The sequence below is a fragment of the Rutilus rutilus genome (genome assembly GCF_951802725.1).
Source record: "Rutilus rutilus genome assembly, chromosome: 14".
NCBI classification, from domain to species: Eukaryota; Metazoa; Chordata; class Actinopteri; order Cypriniformes; family Leuciscidae; genus Rutilus; species Rutilus rutilus.
The window spans coordinates 31,313,214-31,337,842 of record NC_140219.1 but is presented as its reverse complement, the minus strand read 5'-3'; the positions used below and the strand labels follow the sequence as shown (position 1 = coordinate 31,337,842).

Below are 24,629 nucleotides of genomic sequence, written 5' to 3'. Positions count from 1 at the left end.
CAGTCCATGCTGAGCGGAAGGAATGGGTTTGAAAGTATTAATTGAATCAAATGAATTAATTTACATTTACATTTACTCATTTTGCAGACGCTTTTATCCAAAGCGACTTACAAATGAGGAATACTGCAAGCGATTCATCGTGAAGAGGCAAACAAATGCAAGATAAAGTTTTAGACATTGCTTAAAAGTAGCAGAAGATAGAATAGGGATGGATTAAAGGAAAGTAAAGGCATATCTTTTTTTATGATGATGAGGTAAAGTACTCATGGAAGATTTGAGTTTCAGCTGTCTTTTGAATGTTGTCAGGTATTCTGCATTCCAGATGAAAGCGGGGACATCGAACAGTGAACAAAGATGTTCTGGAGATTGATTTTGTGCCTCTCTGTGATGGTACCACCAGTCGCCGCTCATTTACCGATCGTTGGCTTCTGGTAGGGATGTAGACTCGTAAGAGCGAGTGGAAGTAGGAAGGTACTGAGGCTGTGGTCTGAAAGCAAGCGTTAATTCCCTGAACTTGATGCGAGCAGCGAGTTTTAGCCAGTGCAGAGAGATTACGAAAGAGGTGTGACGTGGGCCCTGCGTTCTGGATCATTTGTAGAGGTTTGATTGGGGTACACGATGGAAGTCCAGGCAGAAGAGCATTACAGTAATCCAGCCAATAAATTACCAGGGCCTGGACGAGAAGTTGTGTTGCATGCTCAGTTAGGAAAGGCCTGATCTCCCTGATGTTGTGTAGTGCATGACCAAGCTGTCTTTGCAATGTGGTCTTTGAAGGTCAGTTGGACCTCAAAGATTATTCCAAGATTTCTAGCTGACCTTGATGGTGTAATAGATGATGTACTTAGCTGGATGGTGAAATCGTGCTGTAGAGACTGATTGGCAGGGAAAACGAGAAGCTCAGTCTTGGCCAGGTTGAGCTGCAAGTGATGTTCTGTCATCCATGCCAAGATGTCCGCCAGACAGCTTGAGATTCTGTGGGATCTTCTGGTTGAAATGATAGGTAGAGCTGTGTGTCATCAGCATAGCAATGGTGATAAGAGAAACTTAATGTAGTGTAAATGGAGAAGAGGATGGGTCCAAGAACTGAACAGTGAGGAAACCCTGTGATCCGTTAATGTGATATGGATACCTCCTCTCTCCAGGCAACCCTTAAAGACATACCTGTGAGATAAGATTCAACCCAGTGAAGTGGAGTTCCTGTGATGCCCAGTGATAAGAGGGTGGACAGAAGGATCTTATGATTCACAGTGTCAAAGGCAGCAGATAGATCGAGAAGAATGAGAACTGATGATTTGAAATCAGCTTTTGCAAACCGCAGGTCTTCAGTGACCGACAATAATGCAGTCTTGGTTGAACGGCCATTCTTGAAACCAGATTGGTTGATGTCCAGCTGGTGACCGTCTACAAGTGACGTGTTTAATGTGGGTTTTTTAAGCCGTGGGGTTACCCGAGCCTGCTTAAATGCGGTAGGGAACATGCCAGTATGGTGAGATGAGTTGATGATCTGTGTGAGTGCTGGTAAAAGTGTAGGAGAGATGGCTTGTAGAAGGTGTGAGGGGATGGGATCTAATGGGTAGGTGGTAGGATGACTGGAGAGGAGAAGTTTAGATACTTCTGCCTCAGTGAGTGGAGAGAAGGAGGAGAGAAGATTTCTGGAGCTGAGAACTGACTGCTGATGGTTGTTGTTTTGTCAGTGAAGAAATTAGCAAAATACTAAAGTACAAAGTACTTGTGGTGATGAGCCATTTGAGATCAAATAATGCTAGGAGAGAGAGGAAGTCTGTAGCATAAGGCTTCTCTAGATGTATGTTAAAATCGCCAAAGAGTACAAGTGGACTGCCATCCTCAGGGAATGAGGACAGCAGCACTGTCACGGTTGTTAGATCCGCTGTCTCTCTCTCATCTTGTGTGTGTGTGTGCGTACTGATTGTTTCGTGTGGGCGTTACCGCTGAGTTCATCAACCACACTATCTCTCGTATGGTTTAGCAGCAGGAGAGTATCACCACCACGGGGCACGCAGTGCAAGCGCTCGTGACGCAGGTGTCCAAGCTCTCCCAACAATTCCAACTCCTGAGAAATCCCACTGTGCCACCCACACCGCCATTTCCCCCCACACCACCGGAGCTGAGTAACCAACCTGAGCCACGCCAACCTGTTCCTCAGAGCTATGCTGGTGAGCCCAATTTTTGCAGAGCCTTTCTTACACGGAGTCCAAGGTGAGGAGAGAGGAGTCCAAGGTCCAAGGACTCCAAGAGAGAGGAGTCCAAGGTGGCGTTTGTACTCACCCTTCTCACAGGTCAGGCGGCACTATGGGGGACGGCGGTGTGGGAGAGCCAAGATCAATGCTGCGCCTCGTTCCAGGCACTCGCCGCTGAGATGAAGAGGGTCTTCGACTACTCTATCGAGTTCCGAATGTTGGCGGCGGAGTGCAGATGGAACGAGGAGGCGCAGTGGGACATGTTCCTGCATGGGATGGCCGACCGTGTCCAAAAGGAAATATACATCTTGGACCTTCCCCAGAGTATTAACGGACTTATCGACCTGCCGTTGCGAGTGGATGCTCGTCTTAACCGCCTGGAGCAATACACTCGTCCTACCCGCAGACTCGGAGGCGCTGAAGGCCGATCGACCAGCGAGGGAGACACGGTCGGCCTCGTCGCCGATCACGAGCCCATGCAGGTAGGGAGAGCTCAGCTTTCCCGGGAGGAGAGAGAGAGGCGGAGATCCCGAGGACTATGCCTTTACTGCGGAGGAACGGGCCATTTCTTACATTCGTGTCCAGTAAAAGAGCAAGCCCGATAGTAATGAAGAGGCTACTATCGGATGGGATCTCCGCCGAGAAGTCCTCACCGTCCACTCTCCTTCCGGTAAGACTGAGATGGGCCAACCACATACACACCTGCCAAGCCTTACTGGACTCCGGAGCCGAAGGTAATTTCATGGACATTCACTTCGCTCAGAAATTTCATTTCCCCATCACACCACTCACCAGTCAGATCTCTGTTAATGCTCTCAATGGACAGGAACTCCCCACCATCTCCCTTACTACTGGTCCCATAACCCTTATCACGTCAGGCAACCACACAGAAACCATCACGTTTTTCCTCATGGACTCCCCTCTGGCACCCATAGTTCTTGGTCACCCCAGGCTGAATCAACACAACCCCAGGGTGGATTGGCGCCAGCACTCCATCTCCGAATGGAGCACTCAGTGTTATGAGTCTTGTCTTGTGTCTGCTTGTTCGTCTGTGTCTGGTTCTGTGTTTCAGGAGAAGGCAGCGGATTTATCAAACGTGCCTGTGGAGTACCTTGATCTGAAGGAAGTGTTCAGTAAGTCCCGTGCTGCTTCTCTTCCTCCACATCGTCCCTATGACTGTGCTATAGATTTACTGCCAGGTAAGTCTCCACCTAAAGGCAAACTTTACTCTCTTTCTGTTCCTGAGAGGGAGGCCATGGAGAAATATATTTCTGATTCTCTGGCAGCGGGGTTCATCCGACCTTCCTCTTCTCCAGCGGGGGCGGGGTTCTTTTTTGTGGGGAGGAAGGATGGTTCCTTGCGACCTTGTATTGATTACCGAGGGCTGAACAACATCAAGGTAAAGAATACCTATCCTTTGCCGTTGATGTCTTCAGCTTTCGAGAGGTTGCAGGGAGCATCTGTTTTCACAAAATTGGATTTACGTAACGCCTATAATTTGGTTCGCATTCGGAAGGGGGATGAATGGAAAACCGCCTTTAACACCCCCAGGGGACACTTCGAATGCTTGGTCATGCCTTTCGGGCTGTCCAACTCCCTGGCGGTTTTCCAGGCACTCGTTAATGACATGCTGAGAGATATGGTAGATCAGTTCATATATGTCTACCTGGATGACATATTGATTTTTTCAGCTTCTCTCCAGGAACACGTTCAGCACGTCAGAAGAGTGCTTCAGAGGCTGCTAGAGAATGGGCTTTTTGTCAAGGCGGAGAAATGCGATTTTCATGCACAGTCTGTTTCTTTTCTAGGATACATCGTCTCGTCTGAGGGAGTACGTATGGACCCAGACAAGGTTAAGGCTGTGGTAGATTGGCCAAGTCCAGATTCCCGTAAGGCCCTACAGAGGTTTCTGGGGTTCGCCAATTTTTACTGGCATTTCATTCGCAATTTCAGCCAACTAGCCGCGCCTCTGACCGTCTTGACCTCCCCCAGAACGACGTTCAGGTGGTCCGATACAGCTGAGGCTGTATTCGCCAAACTTAAGAGCCGCTTCGTTTCAGCCCCCATTCTTATAGCCCCTGATCCCTCGCGTCAGTTCGTGGTGGAGGTCGACGCGTCAGAGGTGGGGGTAGGTGCAGTTCTGTCTCATCGTTCTTCCACAGACGACAAGATGCGTCCCTGCGCGTTTCTTTCCCATCGTTTATCACCCGCCGAACGTAATTATGACATTGGTAACAGAGAGTTGTTGGCAGTCAAGTTAGCGTTGGAAGAATGGCGTCATTGGTTAGAAGGGTCGGGGGTACCTTTTATCGTTTGGACTGATCATAAGAACCTGGAATATATCAGGTCTACTAAAAGACTTAACTCCAGGCAGGCTCGGTGGGCACTTTTTTTCGGACGATTTGATTTTTCTCTCTCGTACCACCCGGGTTCCAAAAATGTCAAACCCGATTCTTTGTCGTGTATTTTTGATCCTTCCGAACTCCCGTCTACTCCCGAGTGTATTTTACCCGAGACATTAGTGGTCTCCACTCTGACATGGGAGGTCGAATCGAGGGTCAGAACGGCCTTAGAAGGGGTAACGCCTCCGCCCGGTTGCCCACCGAATCGATTATTTGTGCCGGAGGGGTTACAGTCCGACGTTATTCAGTGGGGGCATTGTTCCAACGTTGCGTGTCATCCAGGAGTTAATCACACCAGTTTTTTGGTCAAGCAACGATTCTGGTGGCCATTGATGGCTCACGACATTCGCAATTTTGTTTTGGCTTGTTCGGTTTGTGCCACTGGCAAGACTTCCAATCGACCCCCAGATGGGCTACTCCAACCGCTGTCTGTCCCTTCGAGACCCTGGTCCCACATAGCGCTAGATTTCATTACCGCCCTCCCACCCTCCCGGGGGAAGACGGTCGTTTTGACCGTAGTGGACCGGTTCTCGAAGGCGGGTCATTTTATTCCCTTGCCCAAATTACCATCTGCCAAGGAGACAGCGGTAACTGTCGTAGATCACGTCTTTCAGCTACATGGCCTCCCGATGGATGTGGTTTCCGACAGGGGGCCCAGGTTCCCCCACCGCCGCGACTCGTAGATGGGGAACCTACATATTCGGTAAACCGTATTCTGGACTCGAGACGGAGGGGACGCGGATTCCAGTACTTGGTGGACTGGGAGGGTTACGGTCCGGAGGAGAGAAGTTGGGTACCTGCTAGGGACATCCTGGATCACTCCCTTATCGATGATTACAATCGGCAGGTAGGTTCTGGGAACCCCAGGCGTTCCTAGGAGGGGGGGTACTGTCACGGTTGTTAGATCCGCTGTCTCTCTCTCTCATCTTGTGTGTGTGTGTGCGTACTGATTGTTTCGTGTGGGCGTTACCGCTGATTACCTGATTCTCTCATCAGCGGCAGCTGCATTCCATCAGACAGCCTATTTAATGCCTTGTCTTTCGTCTTGTGTTTGTCAGATCGTTGTTGGAGCTTCCCCGTGTTGTTTCCTGTTCCTGTTCTCCTCGTGTGTTCTCTATTCTGAGTTTGAGTTCATCGTGTCGTGTCGTGTCGTTCATGTTCCAGTCTCGTTTTGGATTCAACACTTGGTTCATCACTCATCACTCCGGGGATTTCTACACTCAGTCATCACTCATCTGTCCGGGATTGCCCATCGAAGTCCCTGCGTCACCACTCTCCTGCTGTCTGCAACGTGTTGGACATTGTTGTTTCTCAAAAAAGAGATCTTTTACTTACAACTTGCATCCGCGTATATTTTACGTAACAAGCACATCCAGCTCCTCTGCAAAGGAGCCCAATTGACCTTGGAGGCAATAAATTACTACAATGTGGATTTTAGTAGGAGTTGTAACTGTAATAGCATAGAATTCAAATGAATTTTTATTGCATAGAGAAGAGTGGGTTGAGTTTTTCCAATTGTTAGAAATTTGAAGACCTGTGCCCCCACCCCTCCCAGACTGGAGAGGAGTGTGATAGAACAAGAAGTTGTTAGAGAGAACAGCGGAGGTTGCTGCATCTTCTGGACGAATCAGGTCTCAGTCAAGCCCAAGATATTGAGAGTAGATTGAGTTGCAAAGGCTGGAATGAAGTCAGCTATGTTGACTGTTGACTGCTGACAATTCTTCTGCTGACTTAAATACCTGGTTCTTCTCAAATCAAAACTAATGCGGGACAGTACGCCACTTAAGTGCAATAATAACTAGCAATAAGAGTAACAAAAGGCAAGCAATTGTGCCTAAACCATGGACACCACCGTCTCCGGCACGGACACGGACACCACCATCTCCGACACGGATACCAACGTCTCCGGCACGGACACCTACACCTACACCACCGTCTCTGGCCTAGACACAGACACCACCGTCTCCGGCACGGACAACGGACACCACCTTCTCCAGCACGGACACCAGCATGGACACGGTAACTATTATTATTATTATTATTATTACATTTTAGGCTACATATTTAAAATACGCTTTTGTCCAAAACTTAAAAAAAAATGAACAAAGCAATTCGTCAAATATCAGTCATAATACAAGTTAGAAAATAATAATAAAGTGCTAAGATAATCACAAATAAACAAAAGATTTTGATGCACGTCATTCATATTAAGTCGTATATTCCACCCATATCCGCTACAATTGAGAATCACTTTAAGCATGCAGATGTATGTCAATTTGATGTATTCCACTTAATATTCAATAAAACAATATACAATAAGATTCGTTAACAACGTGTTCTTCTAAAATGAGAGTGAGCCACAAATCCGTGAGTACAGTTTACAAACCCGTGGGAACGGATTGCGAAAGCGTGGGCACGGTTTATGAATTTGTGGGTACAGATTGCAAAAACTGAAGGCATGGTTTACAAATCTGAGAGCGCGGATTAGAAACTTGTGGGTACGGTTTATTAATCCGTGGGCACGATTTTTTAAACCGAGGGAACAGTTTGAGAATTCCTGAGTACGGTTTATAAACTGAGCGGACGGATTGCAAAACCGTCGCCACGGATTGTTTTTTTTTTCTCCCACAGGTGACTTCCCGGGCTCCGTAGAAACGCACTGCAAAAGTTCACAACAAAACCAAGTACAGAAACGCACTGCAAAAGTTCACAACATCAAGACTTTGTAAAAGGGCATAATAGGACCCCTTTAAGGTGTTTCAGTGCAAGTTGCTTTCAGTTAAGACGGCTGGTCCCAGCATGGGATGCTGCATGTTGGTTGCGGATTTCTTTTTAATAATTTTACTGAATGCCTAGACAGTGGAAAATAAAGGCAGATGGATGTGTCGCCGGCCAGTGTTTTAATAAAAAGTAACTGATGAGGTTTCAAAGAAGGGCAGGACAGTCAGAGCAGTTGCCAAGAAAATGTCGAAAGCCAGTCGTGAGGATTCTGAGACCTCAGACAGTTAAAACGTTTGTGTTGTCTATATGGAGCCATTTGGTAATTTAAAGCCAAAGGAAGTGTGGGAAAAATGCAGTCTCTAGGCCCACCAAGCCTGCACTCTAGGGTTAAAAGTATTGATTGTTCACCCTTTGTTTGATTGAGAATATTCACACATAGACACACAATCTCACGCACACACTGACATTGTTTTTTGTTAGACCTACAGTACATGTTCTTTACATTGGTACACTGCGGTTGAGTGTTCTTTAAGCATAAATACTGTTAAGGAAGTTTGTAGTGGACTGCTTACCTGTTCTCCGTGTTCTCCTGTCATCATCCTGCATACTCACCACACACGAAGAGGTGTGTGCGTCCATCCAGCTATCCATGATCTCCCTCACCTATAAAACAAGGAAGGTCTTCATTACTAAGCTTTACTCATTCTTCAAAGTCTATTTGAACTGCATACTCATCCGTATTCTCCGTTCTGCTCAGTGCTGTTAATAAAGCTCACATTTCAATGTATTTCTTTGTGTCTGGATCTGCATTCTGTAACAGGTAACACTTTACAATAAGTCTTTATTAGTTAATCCACTATAGTTAACATAAACTGACAATGGACAATACTTTCTAAAGCAGTTATTAATCTTGGTTAATGTTAATTGTAGCATTTAATAACACATTATTAAATTCAGAAGGATTTAATGGACCTGAGCTAACATGAACTAACAATGATCAGTTGTATTTTTTTTTAACTAATGTTAATAAAGAATAACTATGGTAACAAATGTAGCTTTGGCTCATTGTTAATGCATTAACTGACTTTACCATATTGTAAAGTGTTACCTATTGTTCTTTATTATTCTTTAACACTTGAATCAGTTTAAAACATTTGTTTACTTTATGTAGTTTTTGTGTGTATTACTTTATTGGATTTGAAAATAATTTAGAGTTCTTTTTGTTTTAAGAAAAAAAGAAAGAAAAAAAACTGTTATTGTTTGAACATGCTTATTTCAATATCGTGATAATACTATATATATTCGGTCAAAAAAAAAAATAAAAAAAAATAATACTATTAATGTCCATGGGAAAATGTGTGTCCCATGGCCAAACCAGTTGAGAACTGCTGGTACAGTATAAGGGACAATTTCAGATACAGCCGTAGTGTCTTAGTGACTGTTCAAAGTCTTGTTTGTTGAATTTTTCCAGTTGTAAATATTGTAAAAAGAAAAAGAAAAAAAAAGTCAGCTTGCCCATTTATTTGTAATTTTACTTATAATGGCAGTAATTCTGAATTTACAGATTTAACCAATAAAAGCAAGACATTGCACTCATGATGCTGCGTGACCTTGAAATGTAATGGGAATATGACATCTGTGAAGAGCAATCCTCTTCATACTGGCCTCTGGTAAACTTGTTTGGGGTCACAGTCACACCATGCAAGAAAAATCTGTCCTCCTGTCAAAAACTCACTAGTGTGTATGTTGTGCAATCAAAAATGGATGATTGCATATTCAAATGACTAATTATCCCATGCTTTATTTTATTTGTCACTGAGTTAATTTTTTTTTATTAATTTGAATATCTATGTTACTGTAAAGATGTTTCATTCAAAAGGAATCGATAAAACAAAACTCTATAATAATTATGTGGCCAAGACACAAACTGAAAGATATATTCAAGCTCTACAACTATGATGTCACAGAGACATTCTATAGAACTCTCCTGAGCAAAAGTCCCACAAAGACACAATCCTGAGGAGACTTTACTCAGAGTTTGAGGAGAGAAGACTGAATACATTTACAGTCCTGAGAGAACATGGAGAACATGAGAGCAACAGCCTTTGACGTGTTTGATGAAGCACGTTTACTGGGCGAACACACTGACATGATCATCAAGTCCAATGACAGAGAATTTCAAGTGCACAAGATCATCATGTGTGGCTGCAGCTCCTACTTTAGGTGAGAAGAAGCATTTGAACTGCAATTGTGTGCAAATTACCTAGAAATGATTATAATTATATACATAATTTCCACTGCCAACATTATACTGTTGAAACTGCCTAAGTCCAAATATATAAATGCATGAATATGAATGAGTGTATTGCCAGAAAAAAGACTGTAACTATGATATCTAGGAAACAACATTCTTGGAATTTGATTCTGGAAGTGGCTATGAATGAAGTTTTGGTAACACTTTATTTTGATGGTCCCTTTTGAACGTGCTGTTGACTATAAGTAACTTTGCAACTATATGTCAACTAACTTTCACTGGAGTATAAGGAGACTGTCTGCTTAATATCTGCAAACAGTTTATTGTGATGGTCCTCCAACAGACACAGATACAAACTATAAGTAATTTTGCAACTACATGTCAACTTAATCTAACCCTACCAGTCTATTAATACTTAACTAACACTCTAATGAGAGTTAGTAGACATGTAGGTGCAGCGTTACTTATAGTCAACAGAACGTGTTAAAATTTAATACAGGAAACTAATCTGTTTCTCTAAGTAAATTTGGCTGAAAAGTTATTTAATATATGCTCATTATTAATGTCTGTATTTCTTTGTCAAATTGGTTCACAGGGCTCTTTTCTCCAACAACTGGAGCAGCCCAGCACAACATTTCTGTGAAATTCAAGGAATATCCCGAGACATCATGCCTCTTATTATCCAGTATGCGTACACAAGATCTGTGCTCATTACTCAAGAGAATGTGCTGGAGCTCTTGGTGGCGGCTGAAATGATCTTAATCTCAGGTCTTGTAGATTCCTGCTGTCAGTTCCTGGAGTCACAGTTATGCCCAGAGAACTGCATCGGCATCTGCAAGTTTACAGAGGACTTCTCCACCTGCTCAAAGCTCCTCTGTAAAGCACAGCACTACATCCTGCAGCACTTTGAGGAGCTTCTGCACGTCCCTGAGGAGTTCCTGGAGCTCTCCCTGGAACAGCTGGAGGAGATCATTGGTGAGGATGAGCTGAATGTCAGACAGGAGGAGGTGGTTTTCGAAGCCGTCCTCCACTGGATTAATCATGCACCAGAAAACAGGAGGCGACACATTGCCGTGCTTCTGCCAAAGGTAAAACAGTTTTTGTAATTACAAATATCTTAAAACTCTTAAAATCGAGATACATTTTCTGCTATTATTTTAATGTTAGTTAAATGTTAGAAATGTTGTTTTGTGGTTTTGCCATTTTGGAAATCCTTTTTCGTTGTTGAACACCATATAACTGCTTAGTAACAGTCTCTGAAAGTCTGAACTCTCCCTTGTGCTTCAGGTTCGATTGGGGTTGATAACACCAGCCTACTTCATCAATAATGTAAAGTGCAATGCGTTAGTGATGGAGAATGAAGCCTGCATGCCTGTTATCATCAATGCAATGAAGACTTTGTTTGACCTCAACATGGATGAACCCACCAACTCAGAACTCATGCATCAACTGACACGTCCACGTCTGCCCTCATCGATCCTATTGGCCATCGGAGGATGGAGCGACGGCAATCCCACCAGTGAGATTGAGGCATACGATGTGAAGGCAGACTGCTGGGTCAGTGTGACTCGAGAGGATGAGCGTCCCAGAGCCTATCATGGTACAGCAGTCCTGGATGAGTTTGTCTACTGTATTGGTGGTTTTGACCATGTGGGGTATTTCAACAGCGTGAGGAAATTCAGTCTCATCACTCAGACTTGGCATGAGGTGAGTAATGCTGTAGGTCAACATGTAACTTTAATTTAGCTTCCTTCACAAAACAGTATTGTGGTACAGTGATGGTACCGGATTGTACTTTGATATGGACCATAGTGCTGAAAGATGTGCTGTACTCCACATAACTTCAAAGAATACCACTGTATTACCGTATTACATGTCTAAAAGTGGTAAAACCATGATACATTTTTTTGTGTGTTCCAGCAATTGTTGTAGCTTTGCATAATATAATATAATATAATATAATATAATATAATATAATATAATATAATATAATATAATATAATATAATGTGTCAAAAAATACCATTAAAAAATATAATAATAGTAATGCCATTGTATTTATTTGCAACTGATAGGACAGAACCAATGAGATGGTGTATTGGTGTGTGTTCGCACACTGATGTGTTTGGTGTGTTGTAGGTGGCCCCCATGTATGAACGCCGCTGCTATATTAGTGTTGCTGTTCTGGACGGGCTCATTTATGCCATTGGTGGTTTTGATGGACAACAACGGCTTAAAACAGTAGAGCGCTACGATCCAAACACCAATCAGTGGACAATGATGGAACCCATGAATGAACAAAGGAGTGACGCCAGCGCCACCTCACTGCAGGGCAGGGTAAGAGCACTTACCCATGATCCCTCACTCTTCTGCCGGAGACTCTTAATGCCTGTAAAGCATGAAGGAAAGGGGAAATAGAGATATGGCATAAGGAATAGTGTTAATATGGAAAGGAATATCATAACATTTAAACAGTGTTTTAAACACTGGTTTTCTGATCAATCTGTGATGATCGTGCACAAACATCATGCATGTTATTTTTGTGTTTGTCAGATTTATATCTGTGGTGGTTTTACTGGGATCGAGTGTCTCTCCTCTGCTGAGAGCTTCAACCCTGAAACAAACCAGTGGACTCTCATCGCTCCCATGAGTAGCCGCCGCAGTGGTGTTGGTGTGATCGCTTATGCAGATCTAGTGTATGCTGTGAGTATTAAACACACATATCAGTGTTATAGTGTTAATTAGCTATGATAACCATGACACAAATACAGAAATATGGAACAATCACAGTTTAAAGGTTGCACTTATGCAAATGCATGCATGGATGTGCATTTACAAATGCACAGAATACATAAATAAAAAGTGTATTTATTTAAAGGTTGGTGGTTTTGATGGTGCCAGTCGTTTGCGGTGTGCGGAGGCCTACAATCCGCTCACTAACATCTGGACTGATGTTGCATCAATGTACAACCCACGCAGCAACTTTGGCATTGAGGTGAGATGTGGACAGTTAAAATCTGTATCTGGTGAAACTATGAAATGACATTACAACAATGATTTGATGATATTGAATATATATATATTTTTTGGTTCCATATTGAGAATAATTGGAAAGTTGCACCCTAAAATTGTAGAAGGCTTCGATGATCAATGTGTGTCAAAACATTCTAACTATGTTTAAATTAAGTGTTGCATCTATAATAAGATTTATTGTGTACATTAGATTTACATTTAGGTGTACATTATTTATTTTCCTTTTTACCTTCCTCAAAATCCAGGTAGTTAATGGTCAGTTGTTTGCTGTCGGAGGCTTTAATGGATTCAGCACCACCGCTGATGTGGAGCGCTACGATGAGAAGACAGATGAATGGTAACTTCCACAAACACTAAATTTTACAGATCATTTTACACTGCATTAGATATAAATATAAGTCTAATACAGACTATATTTCATTGCATCTGTTTTCTATACAGGTTTGATGTAAATGAAATGGCCATTTCCCGCAGTGCTCTGAGCTGTTGTGTAGCATCAGGATTGCCTAACATGGCACAGTATGCTGCCCTACGAGACACCGTACAGACACAAGACGAGTCTGACAGTCAATGATCTCCTTCTAGCAGATCTGACAGTCTGACTACAAATGGAGAGTCATGTCTCCTGAATAAAAGCATTCAAAAAAGAGGCTGTATTCTAAATGTTTAACTTTCTCTCAGGTGTACTGCTGTTCATTAAAAAAATTAAACCTTGCAAGGGATTTCTACAGCTCAACAAACCAACATATAATATTGAGAATTATTTTAAATTTTTTTACTGAGTAAACTATTTATTGCTTTATTAAACTTTGTATGAATTACTGTAATTTACTGGCTTACTGGCCAGAGTCTCCGGACAAGATGGTTGCCGCCGAGCCAGTGTCTCTGGACAAAATTAGGTCAAACCTGAGCCCTCAGCAGAGATGGCTGCCGCAACCCCCCTGAACCACCTGTCTCCGCCCTGGTCGCCTGCACTGCCTGCTCCGCCCTGGTCATCTGCACTGACTGCTCCGCCCTGGCCACCTGAAGGGTTGTCTCCGCCCTGGTCGCCTGCACTGCCTGCTCCGCCTTGGTCGCCTGCACTGCCTGCTCCGCCCTGGTCATCTGCACTGACTGCTCCGCCCTGGTCTTCTGCACTGACTGCTCCGCCCTGGTCTTCTGCACTGACTGCTCCGCCCTGGTCGCCTGCACAGCCTGCTCCGCACTGGTCGCCTGCACAGACTGCTCCGCCCTGGTCGCCTGCACAGACTGCTCCGCCCTGGTCGCCTGCACAGCCTGCTCCGCCCTGGTCATCTGCACTGACTGCTCCGCCCTGGTCTTCTGCACTGACTGCTCCGCCCTGGTCTTCTGCACTGACTGCTCCGCCCTGGTCGCCTGCACAGCCTGCTCCGCACTGGTCGCCTGCACAGACTGCTCCGCCCTGGTCGCCTGCACAGACTGCTCCGCCCTGGTCGCCTGCACAGCCTGCTCCGCCCTGGCCACCTGAAGGGTCGTCTCCGCCCTGGTCACCTGCACTGCCTGCTGCGCCCTGGTCTTCTGCACTGACTGCTCCGCCCTGGCCACCTGAAGGATCGTCTCCGCCCTGGTCGCCTGCACTGACTGCTCCGCCCTGGTCTTCTGCACTGACTGCTCCGCCCTGGCCACCTGAAGGGTCGTCTCCGCCCTGGTCACCTGTACTGCCTGCTCCGCCCTGGTCGTCTGCACTGACTTCTCCGCCCTGGTCGCCTGCACAGACTGCTCCGCTCTGGTCTTCTGCACTGCCTGCTCCGCCCTGGTCTTCTGCACTGACTGCTCCGCCCTGGCCACCTGAAGGGTCGTCTCCGCCCTGGTCACCTGTACTGCCTGCTCCGCCCTGGTCGTCTGCACTGCCTGCTCCGCCCTGGTCGCCTGCACAGACTGCTCCGCCCTGGTCGCCTGCACTGCCTGCTCCGCCCTGGTCTTCTGCACTGACTGCTCCGCCCTGGTCGCCTGTACTGCCTGCTCCGCCCTGGTCGCCTGCACTGCCTGCTCCGCCCTGGTCGCCTGCACAGACTGCTCCGCCCTGGTCGCCTGCACTGCCTGCTCCGCCCTGGTCGCCTGCACAGACTGCTCCGCCCTGGTCGCCTGCACTGCCTGCTCCGCCCTGGTCGCCTGCACAGACTGCTCCGCCCTGGTCGCCTGCACTGCCTGCTCCGCCCTGGTCTTCTGCACTGACTGCTCCGCCCTGGTCGCCTGTACTGCCTGCTCCGCCCTGGTCGCCTGCACGGCCTGCTCCGCCCTGGTCGCCTGCACTGCCTGCTCCGCCCTGGTCGCCTGCACAGACTGCTCCGCCCTGGTCTTCTGCACTGACTGCTCCGCCCTGGTCACCTGTACTGCCTGCTCCGCCCTGGTCGTCTGCACTGCCTGCTCCGCCCTGGTCGCCTGCACAGACTGCTCCGCCCTGGTCTTCTGCACTGCCTGCTCCGCCCTGGTCTTCTGCACTGACTGCTCCGCCCTGGTCGCCTGCACAGCCTGCTCCGCCCTGGTCGCCTGCACAGACTGCTCCGCCCTGGTCGCCTGCACTGCCTGCTCCGCTCTGGTCTTCTGCACTGACTGCTCCGCCCTGGTCGCCTGCACTGCCTGCTCCGCCCTGGTCGCCTGCACAGCCTGCTGCGCTCTGGTCGTCTGCACTGCCTGCTCCGCCCTGGTCTTCTGCACTGACTGCTCCGCCCTGGTCGCCTGCACTGCCTGCTCCGCCCTGGTCGCCTGCACAGACTGCTCCGCCCTGGTCGCCTGCACTGCCTGCTCCGCCCTGGTCTTCTGCACTGACTGCTCCGCCCTGGTCGCCTGCACTGCCTGCTCCGCCCTGGTCGCCTGCACTGACTGCTCCGCCCTGGCCTCCCGTCTTGCCGCAGTCTCCAGATCCTCTTCCGCTCCACGGGCCTGGCCCTCCATCCAGCCCCCGGGTCCGCCTTCGCTCCACCTCCCTCCTGGACAAATTTAGAGCGTCTGGAAGTCGCTCCTTTGAGGGGGGACTATGTAACGGTCACCAGCTGGAGTGCCCTTGAGAGCCACCAGAGGGCACTCCACACCAGACTATTATCACTCCCTCACAAACTATATTACCCATAACTCACTGCCCGGACTCATCATCACTGATTGCATTCACCTGTGTCTCATTACCCTGTTAGTCTCAGCCTATTTATACCATGTTCACTCATTCACTCACTGCAAAGTTTTGTATGTTGTTGTTGCACTGCATTTCCGAGCGTTTTCCCTGGTTTCATGTCTCTTGATTTTTGGATTTTTTGCCTGTTTGTTTTCATCTGACCCCTGTCTGTTTTGTTTGTTTGTTTGGACGGCCTACCTGTGTTTTGACCTATTGCCTGTATATTGGATTACGTGTCTGGATTGCCCCTTAATTAAAGCTGCATTTGGATCTCAACCTTCGTGTCTCGGAGCAGTTCGTAACACCTGGCTTTTAATAATGAGACTTTTGTTTTTGTAATCAGGCTCTCAAAAATGACATCAAAATTTGGATTTAGATTTATCGGCCTTCATGTCGGCTTTCAAACATAAAGAATTGTCGGTTATCCATATCGGCCAAAACTTTCATATCAGTGCATCCCTATTTCAAATGTACAGTTCATAAACAGTCTCATTTTTACAAGCTTTGCGAGTAGCGAAGCCTCTAGTTCTGTTTCTTTGGAAGTCAAATCTGTCTTCAACACACCTTTATCTTGAAAGTACATTGTTACGTCCCAGGTCTAGGGTCCAGGAGAATAACATAAATAACTTTGTAACACCTGACTTCTTGTTTGACAACAAGTTGTTCAAATTGGTAAAGGTCAGCACAAGACATCAAAGAGAAGCAAATTAATTTCAGGGTTGGGTCAAAGCCAAAATAACGAACAAAATTGACTCTACCTTTGTTTTAGAAAAAAACGTATTATCCTATCAAAGAAAAACGTTTAAACAAAATACAGATACTAAACTGAATCCCTTACTAGCCAAAAACAAGAGAAAAAGTAAAGTTCACAACAAAGAAAAATTGGCACCCCAACCCCTACAGCTTCCGTGCTGAGAACAGAGACATTTACAATAATTATAATAACGAGGGAAAAACACTCAACCACGTTGAGTATTAAAAGAAAACCGTTTACAGAAAAACACTCACACACACACACACACACACACACACACACACAATTACACTATTACACACTCACTCACACACACACACACACACACACACACACAATTACACTTTTACACACACTCACACACAATGTTGGGTTTCCATATTTTATGGGGACTTTCCATAGACATAATGATATATACTATATAAACTGTATTTCCCACTAACCCTAAACCTACCCATCACAGAAAACTTTCTGCATTTTGCACATAAAAAACAAACATAATTTAGTATGATTTATAAGCTAATGTAGACTAAAAATGTTGAAAAAATGTAAAAATGATGCTGACTTTATGCAACAGTTCAATAAACAATAGGTTAATATCAGTGCTTAATTTGTAAAGTGGGAGGTCCCGGAGCGCAGAGGGGGGGTGGATCCGGCGACTCAAAACGGGGGATGGAGGTAACGGAACAAAAAAAAAAAAAAAAAAAAAAATTACACTGCCTACGTAGCTTCTCTGCAGGGACAGCGCCAGCTGAGTGGGTGCTATAGATAGATCATTGACGGGGAGCTGCGCAAAACTTGGCCACTAAATATTTAATATTCAGTTATGTTAATGATCACAATTAAAGTTTTAATTTTATTAAATTGAACAAGTAGGCTACTTAAATAACATTCAGCATTCAATCAAATATTCTAAAAGATGTAGGCTATTATTAATAATAATGTTTATTTATTTATTTATTTTATTACAGATAGAACAAATAAATTAATAATAATGACTGTTATTTCAACAAAATATCTCGTTATTTCGAAATAATATGTGTGCGTGCATCTGTAAATCCGGTGACGCGTGTATTGATTTTTATTAATAAAAACAATAAAGTGTTTTCTCTAAAAGTGTCGACTCAGCTGCAAAGATGAAGTTGACGATCGCCATCTCCGTGTGAACGCACTTATAGAGAGAAATGCACACTAATGCATTACATAATCGAGCCTTTTTCCTTTTTCGTTTTGAATTATTTCGTTTAAAGACATTTCAAGCTTTGTGTATTTGATGTATTTGTCATGTCTGTGTGAGGCATACACTGAGTTTCGTGCTGCAGTTCACGTGCATGCAAGTGAGCGCGCGGGCGCCTCCGTTATATTTGTTTCGTATTCAATAAATAGGCCTACAGGCAAATGGTTGATGAAAATTTGATTAAAATTATGATACAATTTATACAAAACGAAATTCACTTTAAAGAAAGGCTTTCTAAACAACTTCAACTTCAACGGACAAAATCATGTCTGACCCGCTCCATGTCTCATATTGCGCATCCTATCTTACTCGGTCGTGCTGTTCACTTTTCATAAATCAACATAAATGAAAAAAAAAAAAAACATTATAATATTTTAACAAATATGAAACTAAATGCGCTTTTTTAATGGCTACAACGGCATAGTAGGCCTACATACTCTCTATTTGTACACATTTCTGCACATTAATTTAATTCTGAATTTTGCACACACAAGTGAAAGGCATTTGTTCAAATCAAGTTCACGGATAATTGTGCGTTATTAATCATTATGATACTAAAATCCTGACAAATATGCTATGTACAAAAAATCAGATGAGCCCATAATATGAACGCATTTACACGTTAAGCATTTTCCTCCCATATAGCCTATAGAAAACCATTATAAGAACGCTTAATGTGGCAGATTAGAATGTCCCCTTATTATGTCGAAATAACGAGATATAATGTCGATACTAGGCTACTGTGTCCACCGTGGTCTCCTTTTTGATCAGCAGAAACGATTTTTGCTTGTTTGGGATCTGACTGTCTAGCGTCTTTTTGACATTTTTCCCCTGAGTGAAACTATCGAGGCTAACATCAATCTCAACTCGTACAACAAGCGCGCAAGTCATGTGTCACAAACATTGAACACTAAAACAGTAATTTTATTTTATTTCATTTAGGCAATTAATTTTATTGACACGGGAGGTGCCGGATCCAATAAAAAAGGTTCCGGATCCAATGTCGGAGGTGCCGGAACATGTTCCGGCGTGTTCCGGCTCAAATTAAGCCCTGGTTAATATAAAGTAACTTACATTTTCTGTCATTGCTCTATTTCGCCAACGAAAATAGTTTTCCAAACAAATCCACAGCAGAACCGCTCCGAGCAACACCGATTCAGCGTTTGAACGAATCTGTTGAGCCGTTTGAACCGGTTTGAACAAATTGAATGATTCAATTTAAAGGGGTCCTTGATTATGATTTCAAGTGTGTAATGTTAATAAAAAAATTAAAAAAAATTTTTTTTTTAAAAAACATTCCCCTGTTGAAATTTTTCAGCACATTCCTTTTGTTTGTTAACATTAGACAGCTAACCAATCACAACACACTGGGCCAGCTAACCAATCACAACACATTTCACACATCAGAGAACGTCTGCTTCAACCCTTTTTTTTCCCTTCTTTTTTTTTACAGCCTACTCAACCAGACTAGGTAAAGAGGAGCTGTAATGATGTAAAATATGTAAAAAGAATGCGTATTTTGAACAATCAAGCATGAAAACGTATTCTAGTAGTACACCCCAAAAAGAAAAAGACTTCGTAAAAGGGCATAATAGGACCCCTCTTTAATAGATTACCTACAGTGATCTGCTTCCACCTACTGTCGGTTTTAGTTTCCTATTTTAAACATAATATATTTTCCATCATTTTATTTATTCAGAATGTTATATTAAAAGTAGGCTATTAATAAATGTATAAATCTAATAAATTATTGATGCTATTGTAATCACAGTGTAAATTCATTCATACCACATCTGAACTTCATTAAGAAGATTTATTTTTTTATTTTATTTTTTTTGGTGATAATGATTTATTAAATTTAATCAGTGACTGAGATAAAAAATCTTACTCCAGCATTAGCTTTATGTTATTTATGTTATGTTATTACACACCCTAGATCATGTGGAGAAATGTTTTGTTCTGTATAAACAAGTAGCCTACTAAGTAGGCCTAAGTAAAATTGGGCCAATCAATAAATGATCAGGTCGTGTTGCAATTTAACCTTCTAAAAATAAAGGTTTTGGATATTTTTTGTTCTATGATTTCCTGAAATCTCTTTGAAATCCCAAAATGTAATTCTTGATATTATTGTTTTTTTCAGATTTTTTCAGATATTTGTATTTTTTTGGTTGTTTATCATGGACGTAAAAACTGTACAAATAATACATATAGCCTATACAGTATCGTCAAGTTTGGACACTTTAATGTTTTTTAATGTTTTTGAAAGTTGTCTCTTAATCTCGCCAAAGCAAATACAGTAAAAACAGTGATATACGTTTTAAAACGTAATTTATTCCTGTGATGTAAAGCAAACATTTTTAGCATCATTACTCCAGTGTCACACGATCCTTCAGATCCAGTCATTATAATATGCTAATCTGATGCTAAAGAAACATTTCTTATTATTATTAATGTTAAACACAGTTGTGCTGCTTAATATTTTTTGTGGAAACTCAGGATTCTTTGATTATTAGAAAGAACAACATTTATTATAAATATAACTTTTTTTTATGAATTAAACGCGCCTTTGCTAAATAAAATTATTAATATAATTTTGCGGGTTTATTTCTTCCTTTTTTCCTACGAAACCCGCGGTCGTGTTTCTAGTGGCTACAGGACGCGATATATTTTTTTCCCAGGATGGTAGGGGAAGACTCATGAATATTCATTGGGGAAGTCATCCCTGATTGGTCTTAACCCCAGTGGCGGGTAGGTTTAGGGCAGAGCCATAGAGAGAGACAACTCTCTCTCTCTATGGCTCTGGTTTAGGGGTAGGTCATCAGACCAATCAGGGATGACTTCCCTAATGAATATTCATGAGTCTTCCCCTACCATCCTGGGGAAAAAAAAAGTGCCTACAGGACGCGGCTGAGCGGAAGTGACGTCACGCATGACGTCGCCTCAGCCCCTCGGTTCAGTATGGCGCCGCTGTTGGTCCCGCTGAAATGTGGATTTCACATTCAAAGGCGTAAATTGTCCCTGTTGCTTCAGCAGAGTCGATCTGTCCACGCGTGGATCTGTCACGACCACCGAGCGACGAGCCATCGGAAACAGCGGAGCACTTATCAGGTACATTCACCTCTGTCACACACACACTTCAGGACGCCAGCACACAAGGGCAGTCCTCAAACTTTACAAACACCACCTTACACTATATAGTGTCACATACATCAGAAGCATTGACCATACACCTCTGTGCTGTGTTGTTTGTGACTAGTTGTTGTTAAGTAGGAAGTTGACGTGGTTCATCGTGACTAATGAAATTCAATTGTCCCTATTCTGTTGTGTAAATGTCTTCATTTCTGTTACTTGCAGTGTTCTGATATATAATGTCACATGACTAGGTCACTTAAGTTTGTAGATTAATTTGTTGGTTTTAACTTAACTTTTAGCTGTTGGTTTGGACTTAACTCCTTTAACCTGTAGGTCACATGATATAATATAAGTAACACACACACACAACATGTGTGCTTAGATAAGACTGAATCCCGCCCTCTTTTCAGCTCATATCAGAGTCACGTGACAGACTCCATTTACACCAAAAACACTCTCATGTAGTATTTTTTGCAAAAGATCTGTGATTACATTGCAGTATGGTTACGGTCAAGACATAGAAATGATAGTGTCACAAGCACTTTTTGATAAATAGGCAATAACCAAGTTTGCACGATATGAGTGACTCAACACTAGGGCCTATAGGGGTGTGTGAACTAGCCTATATATTACTTTTACTAGTGGTTGAGTTGTCTAAACAACTAGTCAAGTGGTCAATCTTAACCCTTTTGTGTCCTTAAGGACATTTTAGTCCTTTTTCAGTTTAGTTTTTTGGCCGTTTTGCCCGTGTTAATGCCAACTGTATATATTATGGCACAAGTGTGTATTTTTTTATTGGAATTTTACTATTTCAACCCTCATTTCCTTTAATAAATCTGTTTTACTCTGGGTACAGAAAATAGTTGCACTAGGGACAAAAATGTCCCCATTGAAACCCGTTAAAACCGAAAAATCACTTCAACAAAACCCGGCCATGGGTCGTCTTATAAACGAGACCAAACTTAAGTCTGTGCTCTGAAGCTTCATGTTTTTATAGCAGTTTTTTGACACAGACATTTTTTTTGTCCGTTAACTTTCGAGGACCCTTTGGCCAAAAACATTTTCAACTCGACAGATCGAGGACTCTTCGGCCAGAAATATGTTCCTTGGGTCAATAATGTACTTCTGTATGGCTGACGTAACATCAGAAGGAGTCAAAGATTATGTATAGAAAGTTCAAGTTTCAAATACTCTTTGGCCAGAAACATTTATTTTTTTTCAGGCTGATATAACATCAGAAGACAACAATCTAAATGTATAATGTTAATCTTTAAGGACTCTTTGGCCAGTAATATGTTCAGTAGGTCAAATATGGATTTCTGTACTGCTGATTTAACATCAGAAGGAGTCTCTAAGTTTAAAGAGTTTAAAACCATTTAAGGACCCTTTGACCTGAAATAAGTTCAATCGGTCAAGATGTGGACTTCAAAATGGACTTCTATATGGCTTATGAAGCATCAGAAGGAGTCTACGAGTAGCCTATGTATAAAAAGTTCAAGATCCAGGACTCTTTTATCAGTAATATGTTTCACAAGGTCAAATATGGACTTTTCACTTCAACAAAAACCGGCCATGGGTCGTCTTGAAAACGAGAGCGAACTTAAGTCTGCGCTCTGAAGCTTTTTTTGACACAGACATTTTTGTCCTCTAAGAACCTCAGAGTAACTGTTTTGAATTGATGCACAAGGGTTGAATGGGTCACAATCTTAGATTTTTCCTGAGGTACGCTTATAATGTTAGTATGATTTTTACATAAAAATTTGTCATAATTTAGAAATAAAAGGCCATTTTCTATATTATCAGTTCACTATAAAGAGCAAATGAAATTGTCGTACTTGCGTTGTAAGTTAGTAAGTCATGACTTTACCAGAAAGTGTCTTTCAAGTGTCAGTGTGCGAACGAGTAAAGATTCAGCCACGTTCACTGTGGTTTTTCTTGCACACATACAAAGAGAGACACATCTCTGATGCGTGTTTAAATGCACCATTAACAACAAGTTCGTTTCCGTACAAACTACATAGAATTAAATGCGGTTGTCGTCAGTTCATTCAGTTGTAGAATTACTCTGTAAGTTACTGAACTCTGGTGTAGAGAGCAGGATTGGGCACTAAAATGTGAAGTGACTGTGACAACCAAATGTATTAAATTGTTCAGTGAATTGTAGTGTTGTCATGATGTTGCGGAGATGCGATGTGTTTGGATGCTTTTGCTTTCAGAGGTTAAGCTTTAGGCTATTTATAAAGCTGTTCCTGAGCAGCACAACCCAATAGTTTGCTCGTGCACAACACATTTTACAGAGGACAGCTGAACCTGGGAGAGCACAACGCCAGCTATAAACACAGACCACTTACCTGGGATGTCCCGAGCAGATCTCAAGGATGGGTATCGGGCCGATAAAGCACTTTTAAACTGATCTGTGTCCGCTATCCTGAGCCCGATCCTTTATTTTGCGTCATCTGTCATGTGCAGTAGGGGGCATCAAGTGGGTTTGCCAACCGTCATTGAAAGGAAAAGAAGAAGCTTGGCTTTCCACTGCGAAATATTCTGCTCAACACTGGTTCCGATCGACTGGCTTGATCAACCTCGTTTTCTGAACCCGACTCGGGCTCGAATTGATGCGGTAAAACTGACTACATTACTACTAACTTTTTAATTGCATTAGAAGCTTAAGCTAGCGATTATGGTAAGGTACATTTCCCACACGCAACTGAGGTGTTCGGCCAATCACAGCGCACTCGGTCTGCTGGCCAATCAGAGCACTCTGAGCTTTTCAGAAGGAGTGGCTTTGTGGAAATCAGTGTGTTTCAGACTGACCAATAGAGGAGCTGCAATAATGAATGATAAAAAATAATGTTTTAACCTATTCCATTAACCAATAAACAAAATAATGAACTTTTAAAATAGCATCATTTAGCCACGGTAAACAGCTAATTGTGTGTAGATTCAGGCGAAGAATGTACAGCCCTTCAGTAGATAACTGACAGGTATTCAACTAATGAATAGGCTAAATATCTATATGTTTTTATGGCACAAATCACATTTTATGTCATATTTCACAAAGCATGACACAGTTGCAACTTTCAGAGAAATTGATTGTTTAACTTGAGGAGAATGGTGAGTGAATAATAAAAAGCGGTAAACTAAATGTGCTTATGAGGGGAAGTAGAGATGCAGTGTGAAAGGAATCTTATTGAATCCCATTTATTTTCATATCTCATATTTCTTCACTTTCTTTCAGCTATCAAGTCAGCGGAGTGCGTCATCAACATGGGCCAACAGCAGAGGTCAGAGCAGCCGACAGATCTTAGAGGCGGCCAAAGTAAGTCTTTATTAAAATAGTGGATCATTTAAGACATTGTGCTTGATTTTTCATGAAATTGATGCATGTTTCATCTCAGTAACAGGGAAAAAAGGTGTTAATATGTGAGTTGGTGTGTTCCAGCATTTACATCTTCCAGAGAGACAGTGCTGGCACGGGCATGCAGGCGGAGGCCTCAGTGCAGATCCCAAAAATGTGGTAAGGGTTTGTGTGTGTATGGTAGAGGGGTTTTTCACCTCTGGCTGAAATCATAGATTCAAATGCAACTTAGGCTACGTCTGCATTAATCCGGATACATTTGAAAACGGTGTTTTCGTTTATAAAAGCTCTCCGTCCACACTAGCGTTTTCAGGCGTTTTCGTTTATAAAAGCTCTCCGTCCACACTGGCGTTTTCAGGCGTTTTCGTTTATAAACGCTCTCCGTCCACACTAGCGTTTTCAGGCGTTTTCGTT

General features: G+C 43.2%; 2 protein-coding genes across 3 annotated transcripts in view; both read left to right on the top strand.

Moving 5' to 3' along the window:
- Positions 1 to 9,401: 9,401 nt before the first annotated feature.
- Positions 9,402 to 13,237, top strand: LOC311303318 (kelch-like protein 10; the record flags this gene model as incomplete). Its single annotated transcript, XM_084429745.1, has 8 exons — positions 9,402 to 9,544; positions 10,171 to 10,663; positions 10,863 to 11,282; positions 11,714 to 11,911; positions 12,128 to 12,277; positions 12,453 to 12,569; positions 12,853 to 12,944; positions 13,049 to 13,237. 8 exons carry the CDS (start codon positions 9,402 to 9,404, stop codon positions 13,179 to 13,181), a joined length of 1,746 nt encoding a protein of 581 aa, XP_084285871.1. The 3' UTR covers positions 13,182 to 13,237.
- Positions 13,238 to 20,629: 7,392 nt separating this feature from the next.
- The window catches only part of abcb7 (ATP-binding cassette, sub-family B (MDR/TAP), member 7), a 52,159-nt gene continuing 48,159 nt past the window's right edge, over positions 20,630 to 24,629 (top strand). For both annotated transcript variants that reach the window (XM_084429948.1, XM_084429947.1), the window contains exons 1-3: positions 20,630 to 20,833; positions 24,096 to 24,176; positions 24,300 to 24,374. In XM_084429948.1, coding sequence (XP_084286074.1) covers positions 20,684 to 20,833; positions 24,096 to 24,176; positions 24,300 to 24,374 — 306 coding nt within the window. In that variant the 5' untranslated portion in view covers positions 20,630 to 20,683. The remainder of the gene's footprint in view (positions 20,834 to 24,095; positions 24,177 to 24,299; positions 24,375 to 24,629) is intronic.